This window comes from Mytilus trossulus, chromosome 7, assembly GCF_036588685.1.
Source record: "Mytilus trossulus isolate FHL-02 chromosome 7, PNRI_Mtr1.1.1.hap1, whole genome shotgun sequence".
Taxonomy (NCBI): Eukaryota; Metazoa; Mollusca; class Bivalvia; order Mytilida; family Mytilidae; genus Mytilus; species Mytilus trossulus.
In genome coordinates, this window is record NC_086379.1 from 70,479,770 (window position 1) to 70,492,633 (window position 12,864).

The window sequence follows — 12,864 nt, forward strand, 5'->3', positions numbered from 1 at the left end:
CAGTGCATTATAGGCAACCGTATGCACACTTTCGTCTGATTAAAAGTGAATGAACTTGATATAAATTAAAACTTCAAGTGCTGTCGTATTGAAGTAATTATTAAACGTTTGCCTGATGAATGGAACGAACTTTTTTTTCCTATTGTCAATCGTCCTTTCATTGATGGTGATTTAAAGATTAATAGTTCATTCATATCGGTTATACAGTTATTGCTAGCACATTTTGTTTAAATAGAATAGAGGGGTTGTTACCACAAGATAGTTATACCTCGCGACATATTCAATGATTCTATCTGTACTAAAAAAAAATCAGGAACTGTCTCGTTTCATACTCGTATATTGGTGTTTTTATTGCTAGTATATTTGGAAAATTTTGTTTTGGTGGTAGATCTTTTTTGTTTGTTGGGATGATAAAGAGCCTGACATATGGGGATGACAACTCTATTGTTAAAGACTTCATAATGCGCCTTGATGTCAAGAACGGCTTTTTTTATATTCATGACAACCGAAAAGAAACATAGACAAGTACACGACCACAGGAAACAAAAACCATAGAAAAAGTATATAAAATAATACTCAGAAAAAATATCAAACACCAAATACTAGATTAAAAACATTCACTTCTTTTCGTCTCTAGACTTTCTGTACAAGATAAAACGAATGCTACATTCTTTACATGAATTGCATCTGTTGACTAGGGAATCTCCCTGGAACAGACACTTTAGATAATGATGTATGGCAACTGTTGATGAGGGCTTCAAAATGGTGGCTTAGTCAAATGTACTATTTAATTTAAATAAGTGTCCGATGTGTAAACAAGATGATATACATATAATCCAATATAAGGGCAAACATCAGTTTTTCGTGTACGAACAGCAATAAGGGTTAAAAGGTTGAACCTATAATACAAACTGTCAATTCCATAAAATTAATTCTCTATAATTCCTGACATATGTAATTGAATGTCATAGAAACTGTAAAGATAGGTTAAAAACCAATCATAAGATCGCTGAGAACCACGGACTGAAATTGACAACATCTCTACCAATCGTAGTTAATGAAGTGGTATTCTTTCATGAATGGTAAAATAAAATTAGATTTCCCCTTTCCATTACTGTACATGTTACATATAATCGGTGACGTTTTGAGTATGTTATTGCTCTGTGCTCTTGGCCTCTCAGGTCTGTGTTTACTGATTAGGTTTAAATTTGCTACATGTCAGTTGATATTCTGATGATGCCTGTAATGTTTAGACTTAAAACAATTAAGAAACATTTAGCAAACATTTGGATGCGATCTTTGCTAATTTACATAGTAGCTACAATGACGACAACCGAACTGTACACACGATCGAGTGCACTATACTTCATTGGAAGAGTAGTCATCAAAGCCAAACAAATATGTACTACTAGCCTTTCAACACCGCAGTTGTAAGTTCGAATCCCACATGGTGCAGTAGACCAGTCTTAATAAGTCAGGATTGTCAGTGTTTCTACCGAAGGTTGATTGTTTTTCTGGGTGCTCCAGCTTCCTCCTCCAATAAAAAGCCAAAAATGCTGAAAAAGGCGTTCAACACCTTGCGATGTGATTTGTTTTAATTATCCTCCTTGTAATCGCTTTTAAAGTATCATTTTTATATAACGTTCATCTCTTGTAGTTTTTCCGCCAGAGTGATTTTCAAGGGGGAAAAACATCTCCACATGACACAAAGTTTCTTGTTTCTGTAGAAAATAGTGGCAAAATGGGCTAAAACGTAATCAAACTTCATTCAAAAAAAGGAGACAAATCTATTTTCTCTACACCAGAAACATATTGGAAAAAAATCGTGAAATATTTATTTATCATGACAGATTGACGGCATGAAGAACAGAGATTACTTTGTATCAAAAATGTCGGTGGTCAATGTGACTAAGTACGGGTTGTTGATAAAGATAACGTTAACACTTTCAGCCGTCCTTGATTTTAATGATAAATTGTTTGAGTTTTCTACTATGCAAACTAAGAAATTGGTTCCTATATTTCTTATCTCTTTATTTTTACATTTGAACAAATGACGACATTTTGATAATACAAACACTTCAAGATAAATTTCTTGGCCATATTTCATTCATCATTTGTCTGAGATCGATGATTTCCCACTGATATTTACAATACTGATGCTAGCAATGTTTATCCGTGCTGAAGTTGATAAACTGTTATTCCACATGCTGTACAATTACACTAATTTGACTATCATCAAAGCCAGGTAGTTGAAACTTAAAAGTAACATCTTCCTTTTAAAGAATGATTTATGTAACTGCAATTACTTAAAATATCTTACTGTATAAATATGTGGTTTTAATATACACGGGATTGCAAAAAAAATATAACCTGATCTTTTAGTATGATAATAATTAAGTAGCTGTCTGCCTAAGAATCATGCAAAATCAAAAATTAGTGGCAGACCCATTATTACACATTTCACTGAAATTGGCTGTAATATCAAGAAAAAGATGTAATAATATCATTAAACTTAATAATTCCTACTGATATGGGTCGATTTGGTTTTTATCAGATCATTCAGTTCATGGATTTTGAAGAAATGCACTGTTGTTTCCTTTATAAATTTTGCATTTTTAAATTGAAATAAAATCTTTTATCGGTTACATTCATTAAAAATCTTTATAAAATCTGAAAGATAATTGTTTTACTATCCAATTTTGAAAAGAAAATGATTTGGAAATAAATAAATTAATTTGCTAAAATTTAAAGAAATTTGTATTGTAAACAGTGTATTGGTTGCTAAAAGAAATTGACCACCAAGACAGCACATTTTTTGGAGATGTCTAGACACACTGAAATACAAAATACACAACTGAAAAATGGTTTGAACAAAATTTCACTGGAGACTCAATCATCTTCTTTTTGTAAAACATCCCCCAATTTATATTTTGAGAGGTAAAAATCCCATTTTGGTGGTCAAGCAATCACTTTTAAAACTACTTGTATTCTGTATACCTATTCTGTATACCAAACTAAACTTTAGTTTCAATTTTAGGATACATTTATATATTTTATTCATTTATCTTTTAGATGGACATTTATCCTTGTGACATGGATTCTGATGGTCATTATTTAGAGCATAAGGTATGGATTTTTGTGTGATGTTTTTGCTATATATTTGTAATGTGCCATTAGTATTATTGATGATTTAACAGGAAAACCTCTTAAAAAATATCATAATCACTTCCATTCAATTATAAATAAAATGTGTTATGATTGCCATTGAGACAGCTCTCAAGCTCAGACATAACTTTACATTACTACAGAGTCTTCAACATGGAATAAAAGCACGAATCCCATAGCCAGGGATCAAAGATCTTCACAGGACGACTGTCAGTTAAAAGATTTACATAGTTTTTTACATACAGAATTCATACCAATTATGATTTAAATTTAAAAAATGGGTATAAACATGGTTTTTATTTAGGATGTACTGGATGAAAAAAAAAATACACAAATGTATTTGCAAAAAGATAAATAATATGATGAAATGGTGATCCAATTCATATTATCTTTTCTATTCATCATCTCAGTAATTCTGTTTTTAATTACTCTGCATTTTACTGTTCAAACTTCTTTGTTTTTATTAGTTTTCAGTAGTTGAACAGAACCAGACAAGATATAAGTGCATGCAGTCAGAAGATACGACAGCTAAGGAAGAAAATGACATGGTATGAACATAAACACATAAATAAGAAAAAATTAACTGCTTTTTAAAAATAAATCAACTATAAAAGTTCAATGTCTTAGAATTTAACTACCGGTTATATTGCTTTTATAATACCACTTCATTTATACTGGTTAAATTCTTATAAATAATAAAACTTATTTGTGTCAATAAATGAACTTGTGTTTTTATACGTCCATCAATTTTGACAGGAGGAATTATGGTATTCAAGTGTCAGCCGTCCATCCTTCCGTCTATCCATTGTAAACATTTCGCACTGTAACTAGAGAACAATTTACCCAAATTTCTTCAAACTGAGCATAGTTGAGTCTTATGATAGTCAAACGATCTGTATACCTGAAAATGAGACCGTCAGTCTGTCCCATGAAATTTTGTCACATTTTTTTCAGATCCTGTTTTTTTCAAATTTGGTATCCATGTTCATATATATATTAGAGCTATCTATACCAGGTGCTATGTTTTCAGATTCATCACTAAACAAATTCCTGTTTACCCTGTTCCTTTTTTGGAATGAGGATGAGCAAGATATAATTAAAACATATATTGTATTCTTCTTGCATGTATTGCACACATGTATGTTTGTAATTAGAACCTGAAATAAATTCCTCTTTTCAGATAAGTGAAGATGAAGCATCTATATGGATTTCACAGTCTGATTCAGAAAATTATACGGTATTTTTTTTTAAAGAATTACACAATAGAAAAAAAAGGATATATATTATAGATTCATTATACAAAATCAGTGCATACACAGAAAGAAAAAAAATTATAACAGCCACATATAAGTTATAACATATATTGATATATCCTCATAAACATTTCCTTGTATGAAGTATTTTAAGCCTTTTTATACCTTGATAGTTCAGCTTTACTAACTCAATTTCAGTAAGTTGTTTAGACCCCCCATCTTTAAAAAAAAGAAGAAAAATATATATGCCCTTCCAAGAATCTAGATAAAAAAATGTAGTAAACACACAGTCAATATGGACCCACAATCAAAGTTTTGGGGGTATATAGGAATCACCCTGTCAGTCTATATAAAAAAGAAGATGTGGTATGATTGCCAATGAGACAACTCTCCATAAGAGACCAACATGACACAGAAATTAACAACTATAGGTCACCCTAGGGACTTCAACAATGAGCAAAGCCCATACCGCATAGTCAGCTATAACAGACTCCTAAATGACAATTTAAAACAATTCAAATGAGGACACTAACGTCCTTATTTATATAAAAAAAATAACAAATTAATAACAAATATTTAACACATAAACAAACGACAACCACTGAATTACAGGCTTCTGACTTGGGACAGGCTCATACATATATCTTGTAAGTGCAACTCCTCCCAAACAAATTGACAGATACTAATGAATTTTTACACAGTTGCAGTATACAACCTGAGGATATACATGAAGAAGAAAAAAACCTGGTTCAAAATATTTAAAGGGAGATAATTGAACTTACTTAGTTTGATATTGCAATATGTGGTAACAGGTCTTGTAAGCACAACTTCTTCTTAAAGCCTTGATGGATATTGATGAAACTTGACCCACTTGCAGTACATAATCTGAGAATGTGCATGAAAGACAAAAATCCTGGTCCAAAATATTTTAAGGGAGATAATTGAACTAATTTAGTTTATTGAAGTTTATTGGAAGTGGGGGTATCCTTTAGTGAGTTAACTCACAGTTCTATGCAACTCTTGGAATTTCAGATACAATCCACTCTCGTTTCATTTTATTTATATCCCTCAAACAGAAAATGAGTTATGACGACCCCAACAATCTATAATTTCACATTAAAATTTTAACCACCCCAACAGAAAAAAAATCTTTGGCGTTCCATGCCATTGCCAATGATTCAAGACAGATGATTTAAAAAAAAGCAATCTGAGTTATATGTATTTAAAAAAATAAAATCTATTGCAAATCCTATTTTTTAAAGGTTTCTCTGCCATCATCTCAGATATCATCATGGAGTGCAGAAAATGACATACAAAGCAACACATTAGAGGAAATAAACAGTGCACTGAACATTATTGGTGGGGGGAAAATCAGTCCAATTACATACCAAATAAGGAAGGATGTTAACGAACTCAAACCAAGAACAGTGCGCAGCCTGAAGAGAAAAGCATCTGCTACTGTTCATGAAGCTCTTGACTGTCTTGCACCATTTCAAGCAAAAAAAGTTTGGCAACTCATAGATATGGACATGGTAAATATACTACCCTTGAAACAAACTATTTTTGAGATTAATGTAATATATTTTATAATTGGCCTATGTAAAAAGTATTTGCAATTTGAGTAAACAGTCACAAGTCATAGAATATAGAATCTAACCCCCTAACATTATTTGTCAATGATGAAATAGATTAGTCTAAGCAAACAATTTTAATTTAAATGTCTTCCCAAAGGTCATTATGAAACAACTGCTCTGAAACCATTTGAAACTTCTGGCAATTATTTGCTATCACATGTGTTTGACTCATTTATATACACATTTTGATTTGACAACTGTTTTAGGAGTTATAGAATTTTCACATTTCTACTGGGTATTTCAAAATGCTGCATGCTTGGCAGAGAAGCAGCAAATACCAATTTCAAGTATTTGGTTTTACCAGGCTGAGAGTCGAACTCACAACCTACCGCACTCAAGCCGATTACGCTAACCATTACATCACTGAGGAAGATACCCTTATTTGAGATTATAATTTAAAAATATAACTTAAATGTTAATTTTTGAAATGTTATTTCAGTGTTCAACACCATCACCTAAAGTAGATGAGCTGGTTGTTCAACTCTTCAAAGAATCAACTGACAAGTGTACCAAAAAGCAGTTTCTGTCAATGATCTCATTAAATTACACAAAGCAGCAGCTGAGAGACATATTTCCTGGCATTAGCATATATGAGATTGACCAAGCCAGAATACATGCAAAGACTTGTGGAAAAGGTATTACACTCTTCATTATCAGTTCTGTATGTCTCTCTTAGGATATTACACCCACTCTTTGAAATACCAAAGTTACAAAAATGACAAATTGAGGATTTTTTTGTAAATACTGAAACCATTTATTTATAATATTTTAAAAGTACATGTATCAATGTCATTTGCAGTGATTATGAAAGGACACTGTCAGTCTTTGCATCAAAAAAATGTAAGTGGTACTTTTCTCTTGGCCAGACACAATCAAAGCTTGTATTTTAAAGATTCCTGTTTGCTTGATTTCAGATTTATTTTTACATTCATAGCTTTTCATTAGCATCCTTAGATTTGGTTAATTTTGTTCTTAAAAGCAAGTTCTACTGAGTAATTGATTATACATACATGGCTCTTGAACTTACTTTTTACTAAAACGTATATTTGTTGTATCATTTGTGAGCATAACATCTATTTGATATATTTCAGGTGTTCCACCTCCAATTAAAGAAAAATGTGTTCGCCAAAAAATGAATGAAGATAAGCTTGATCATGCACTAGATTTCTTCCTGAATCCTTCATTTCATCAGGTAAATATATTTTCATTATGTTGCCTGTGAGCATGTGGAAAGATCACCTTCTGTTGTCTTGCATCTGCTTCGTAGTACATGTATGTGTGGTCTTCACAAAATTTTCTCAACTAGGTCATGTAGGTGTCAGAAGCTTTATCTTATGTGCTATACTGTGAGAAGTGATTTATTTTGCGGCTGCTCATCGAACTCCTGCTTAAACTTGCTGTTTCTTAAGGACATACTTCTTCCATGGAAGCCCATCTAATCAATTTGTAAAATTTTATTTATTTTAGTAACTAACTTTGAAACCATTTGTTTTTTTTGAATGGTCATGATTTGAAGGCCTGCTTAACTTCAAAATTTTAAAATGATAATATTGATAAGATGAATACCTAAAATAATTTACATAATCAGTATTACAGAATGTGATAGATTATGAAACATGTGTCCTAAGTATTTGTCTGTAATGTATTTATTTTTCAGGTAACTTCAGTTGGCACTAAGCAGATGCATTTACGAAATGGAGAAGTCATCACCATCCCACAGGTTGTAAGGACAGCATGTCACTCAACACTAGTGACAATTTACCAATCATTCTGCCAAGAAACAGATTTCTCACCTTTGTCCAGAGCCACTCTTTTCAAAATTTTGGCTGCATGTCCTGCATCAAAAAGAACTAATCTAAAAGGACTGGATAATGTTGCAGCAGATGGTGCTTTGGGATTTGAGACTCTATTATCAACTCTGTCAAGCATTGAAAGATATGTGTCAGATAATGACAAGCTAGTACAAGTTAAGGAATGCAGAGAAAACCTGTTAGCAGCAAAGCTTTACTTGAAAACAGATTTCAAGGCTCACATTAAGCAAAAGGATAGATGTGCTGATCACTGCATTAGTTTTGCCCTTTCTGATCCTATGGATCAGAAACATCAGCAGCTGTGCAGTGATCACATTCATGACACAAGCTGTGACAGGTGTGATTTATTTACCAACACTGTTCTGGAGGTCAAAAGCCAGATCCGTAATTTAGGAGGTATGATACACTGTTAGTAAAACAAATACTGAATTACAATGTCAAAAATATTATTTGTATGCCCCACCTACGATTGTAGAGGGGCATTAGGTTTACTGGTCTGTGGGTCTGTACGTTTGTCTGTCTGTCTGTCCACTGTCAGGTTAAAGTTTTTAGTCAAGTTAGTTTTGATGAAGTTGAAGTCCAATTAAATTGAAACTCAGTGCACTTGTTCCCTATGATATGATCTTTCTAATTGTAATGCCAAATTATAGATTTGACACCAATTTCACGGTCCACTGAACATAGATAATGAGAGACCTGTGTCCGGTTAAAGTTTTTGGTCAAGGTAGTTTTTGATTAAGTTTTAGTCCAAACAACTTTAAACTGAGTACACATGTTCACTATGATATGATCTTTCTAATTGTAATGCCAAATTATAGTTTCTACACCAATTTGACAGTTTTGAAGTGGTGGTTTGTCATCAGTAATTAATCTGTAACTCAGTGCATCAACAACAGTGTCAGTTTATATAGATTTTAATAAAATTATTGTAATAAGAAAGTAAACTAAACTGAAATGTTTTTTAACTATTGCAGATGAACTTCCACCAGATTTACTATCTGACATATATGGTGACATTGAATCAGCCTGTGAAAGAATAACAGATTGGAAAAGACACATTGTAAGAACCATCAACCAAGACAAAGGCCGCAGTGATCTTTTGAAGAGCCTTTCACCAGAACAAGCAGTCATTGTCATGGACTGGGCCATGAAATTCTTACCCATGTCTTTTAGGGAAAAACAAAGTGACTGGTTTGGACAGAAAGGTGTCAACTGGCATGTCTCTGTTTGTATTTATAAGTCAGAGAATGAAGAGTTGAAGGTTTGTATTATTATTTTTTTTTATAAAAAAAAGTGTTTTGGGGTATATCTACCAACCCACTCCCCCACCAGCACCCTACACAAAAGAAAAACTTATATTTTTTTTTAAATAAATGAAATAAAAGTAAATAAAAACTACTGTGATCAGAGCTCACACAATTATACCCCTGATCCTTGCAAATTTCATGTTTTGGTATTGGGAACCCCAAAAATCAATTTGATCAAGTACAAAATAGGAGGTGCACACTGGCATAATATGATTGAGATTCTCAAAAAGTTTCATTACAAAGAAGGGGTAATGCAAATTGTACACAATTTGGTTTAAGATATGTATCTATAAAATAGGTCAAACACTGTACTCAATGCTTCTGTCAAAAGATATCTGGATGCAAAAGATAAAAAAAATCATAGGTCAATGAGATATTTACCAAAGATATTTGGCAGGAAAAACGTTATTTCTCGATTTTTTTACCAGTTTCATTTCTAAATAACTATTGAAAAGATTTTGTAAGGTTATAAAAATGGCTTATAACTGAACAAGTAAAAGATTTATGATAAATTAGGGGTAAGCATTCAAAAATATTTATGACAGTCAAATGGATAAAACCTGAGGATTCCTAAAGTCTGACAAAAATTACAAAACATGACTAGCAAACATCTTTTAAAAATGTCTTTTCTATTTCAGCACAGAACTTTTGCACATTGTGTAGAAGCAACCAAACAGGACTGGTATACTGTGTCTGCACTTTTGGAGCATACTTTGCAGACCATCAAGAGCCAGTTGCCAAATATCAAAACTGTCTTCTTACGCAGTGACAATGCTGGCTGTTACCATTGTGGTAACCTTTGGTTCTCCATTCCTTTTATTAGTGAAAGGACAGGTATGTTGTATGTAGGTTAAGAATTTACCATTGATAAGTATGTATCAAATGTTACCTGATTTTCTTACTTGATTTTCTTATCTACAAATACTTTATTGCACACAAACAATTTATGGATGGATAGGAGTAGAACATGATAATAAAAACTAAATATTAAGGACTAGAGCATGATGATCAGATTGGAACATTGACCGTTACTTCGTACTGGTCTGACATACAGAGCTTGATTTTTATATGCATAAGGTAACCGTCTGATAGCAGATTGTTAAGAAACAATTGAAGTAATCTTTTGATGTATAGTTTTCTAAATAGTTTTTTTTTTTGTAGGAGTTTATATAAAAAGATATGACTTCAGCGAAGCCCAAAGCGGAAAGTCATACTGTGATGCCAAAATTGCACACATGCGAGGGAAAATCAGACAGTGCGTTTCAAATGGAAAAAATGTAGTTTGTGCTTCAGATATGAAGTCTGCAATAGATGACTATGGGGGAGTTTCTGGATGCCAAGCAGCTCATGTGGAAATCACAAATACTTTGGATGATCATAGAGCAACTGGTCTTATTAAAGGAATCTCCAAAATATCCAATATAGAGTTTCAGGAAAATATGCAAATAACTATGTGGAAAGCATATGGTATTGGCCAAGGGAGAAATATATCTGTTCAGGGACAAATGAATAGTCAAGATGAAAGGTTGGTACAATTTACTAAACATAATAATATTTTGCATGGTATATGTTGTTTCAGCTGCCTAGTAAATATGCCTATCCTGACATTGATTTGGATAATAGATTATTTGTCTATGGTGTTTTATAGCATGAAAACAATGGGTCCCCATTTTAAGTGAATTAGTAATTCAAAAGAATGGATTTGGGTATTAAAATTCATGACACAAAATCAATTCATGGACCACTATCCACAATCTACCAAATGATGATAATGGTGTTGATGTAAGCAGTTACATGTCACAGTACAACCTTAAACTATTGACAAAAATCATTCTGTTTAGATAGTTTGACATTATATATGTATGTGAAGTTTCATATAATAACAACTGTTAAAACAAAAACCAATATGATAAATAGCAATTAATGACTTGAGACCATATTGGTCATGTTTCTGTTCACACAATCATGTTTTATTAAAATACATACATGTATGTATAATCATGATTTATTTTTATAAAAAGATGAATTTGAATTTTATAAACTTTTTTCAGGTCATTGAAAGTGATAGCTGATTTTAAACCTCCAATGAAGGTGGAAGGATCCATAAAGCAGAGTTCTGCAGGTGATGGTTTCAGTTGTCAAGAAGGTTGTGTTCAGACCTTTACCTCATTTATGGATATGCATATGCATTGTTTGATTGGTGATCACAACTATGATCTACAACAAATGTCAACTTATGACAAGATTAAGCTCAGATGGTATGATGCTTGTATAAACTTGTCTGAAATATTGAATTTTAATCGAACTGATGCTTCTCAACCAAATATCTCACAAGATATAGCCAAAGAACAACAAGGTTGGGCCTTAAAAAAAGAAAGGAAGCATGTGAGATTTTCAGACAAAGTTAAATTATATCTAAAGTCAATATTTGAAGATGGTGAAAAGAGTGGGAACAAGATGAATGCTGGCACTGTAGCAAGAAATATGAGAGTTGCACTAGAGAATGGTACCAAAAAGTTTTGCAACAGTGAATATTTAAATGCTAGTCAAATCACATCTTACTTTTCACGGTTAACTGCAGAGAAAAAAATGCCATCAAAGTCTTCAGAGGATATTGACAGTGCGGTAGCTCTTATCGAGAGGTTTGAAGCCATAGAAGAAATAACAGCTTTAATCTAACAATGATTTTTTTAATAGTACTGTGTAATTTGTGTTAGTTGTGTCATTTAAACTGAACACACTTCTTTTTTTTAAGTTAACCATTGTTTTTAACACATTGTTTTTATAAGAACATAATTATAAAATGATATAGCTAAATTCATTTTTGAATACAATAAGTTGACAACAAATTTTGTCATTGTAAACCATATATTTATTTATACTGCAAGCCTTTTATTTGAGCAGTCAAAATGCATTGGCAGTATATTTTTGTGTGATATACTGTCACTGAAGGTATATCACCTTCTTTGTGACGCTGACAATGTGTTTCCATAGAGTTTTATTGATGAAGTCATTAAGTAATACAGGTTCACGGAATCTTGACGTCATCCGCTTCAAATTCAAAATATTGGTTTTTACCCAAAATATTTCTTTTGCAAGAAATTTAAGAGTTGCAGTATATAGAGAATAACCATACATTGTCTTACTATATAAATTGTATTTTTACTCAGCTCCAAACAGGATAGAAATGCTCAGGAAAGCCTTGATTTCATCCTGTTTCTAATCCTTGTACCAATAAATTTTATATTTTTAGACAAGGTATGGTTATTCTATATATATATATATATATAGGGTTAGTAATATTATTCTCATTTACAATCCTTTATTATGCACATGCAGAAAAACCGGAAAACTAATATTAAATTAATTTAGACATATAAGGATAAAATGTGCAAAATTACAGTAAAGATAGTGACAACAAGTGTGGTCAGATTTTTACAGTCTATACAATGTCCTTGTAAATTCAGTTCTTGTTTATAGAGAATTAAAGTTATTGTGACTGCATGTATGTATAAGTAAATAAAGTACTAAAAATATTTTTGTCATTGATATTTTTATGTACAGATGGCAAAATTTGCAAAGTTAAAACTGAAATTTGTTTTGGCTCCAAGTAAATAAAAAAAAATGACTTCAAATAGATTTAATTATACATATAATTAGTATGCATTTTTCTAGGCTTTGTAGAAAGTTACTA

At 31.9% G+C, this 12,864-nt stretch overlaps 1 protein-coding gene across 1 annotated transcript; it reads left to right on the forward strand.

Moving 5' to 3' along the window:
• The first annotated feature begins 3,076 nt into the window (after positions 1–3,076).
• On the forward strand, positions 3,077–12,596 carry LOC134725713 (uncharacterized). The gene is made up of 11 exons (XM_063589744.1): positions 3,077–3,126; positions 3,633–3,713; positions 4,346–4,402; positions 5,681–5,950; positions 6,492–6,687; positions 7,144–7,244; positions 7,710–8,259; positions 8,838–9,124; positions 9,809–10,004; positions 10,332–10,695; positions 11,222–12,596. Exons 1-11 carry the CDS (start codon positions 3,094–3,096, stop codon positions 11,847–11,849), a joined length of 2,763 nt encoding a protein of 920 aa, XP_063445814.1. The 5' UTR covers positions 3,077–3,093; the 3' UTR covers positions 11,850–12,596.
• The last annotated feature ends 268 nt before the right edge of the window (positions 12,597–12,864 follow it).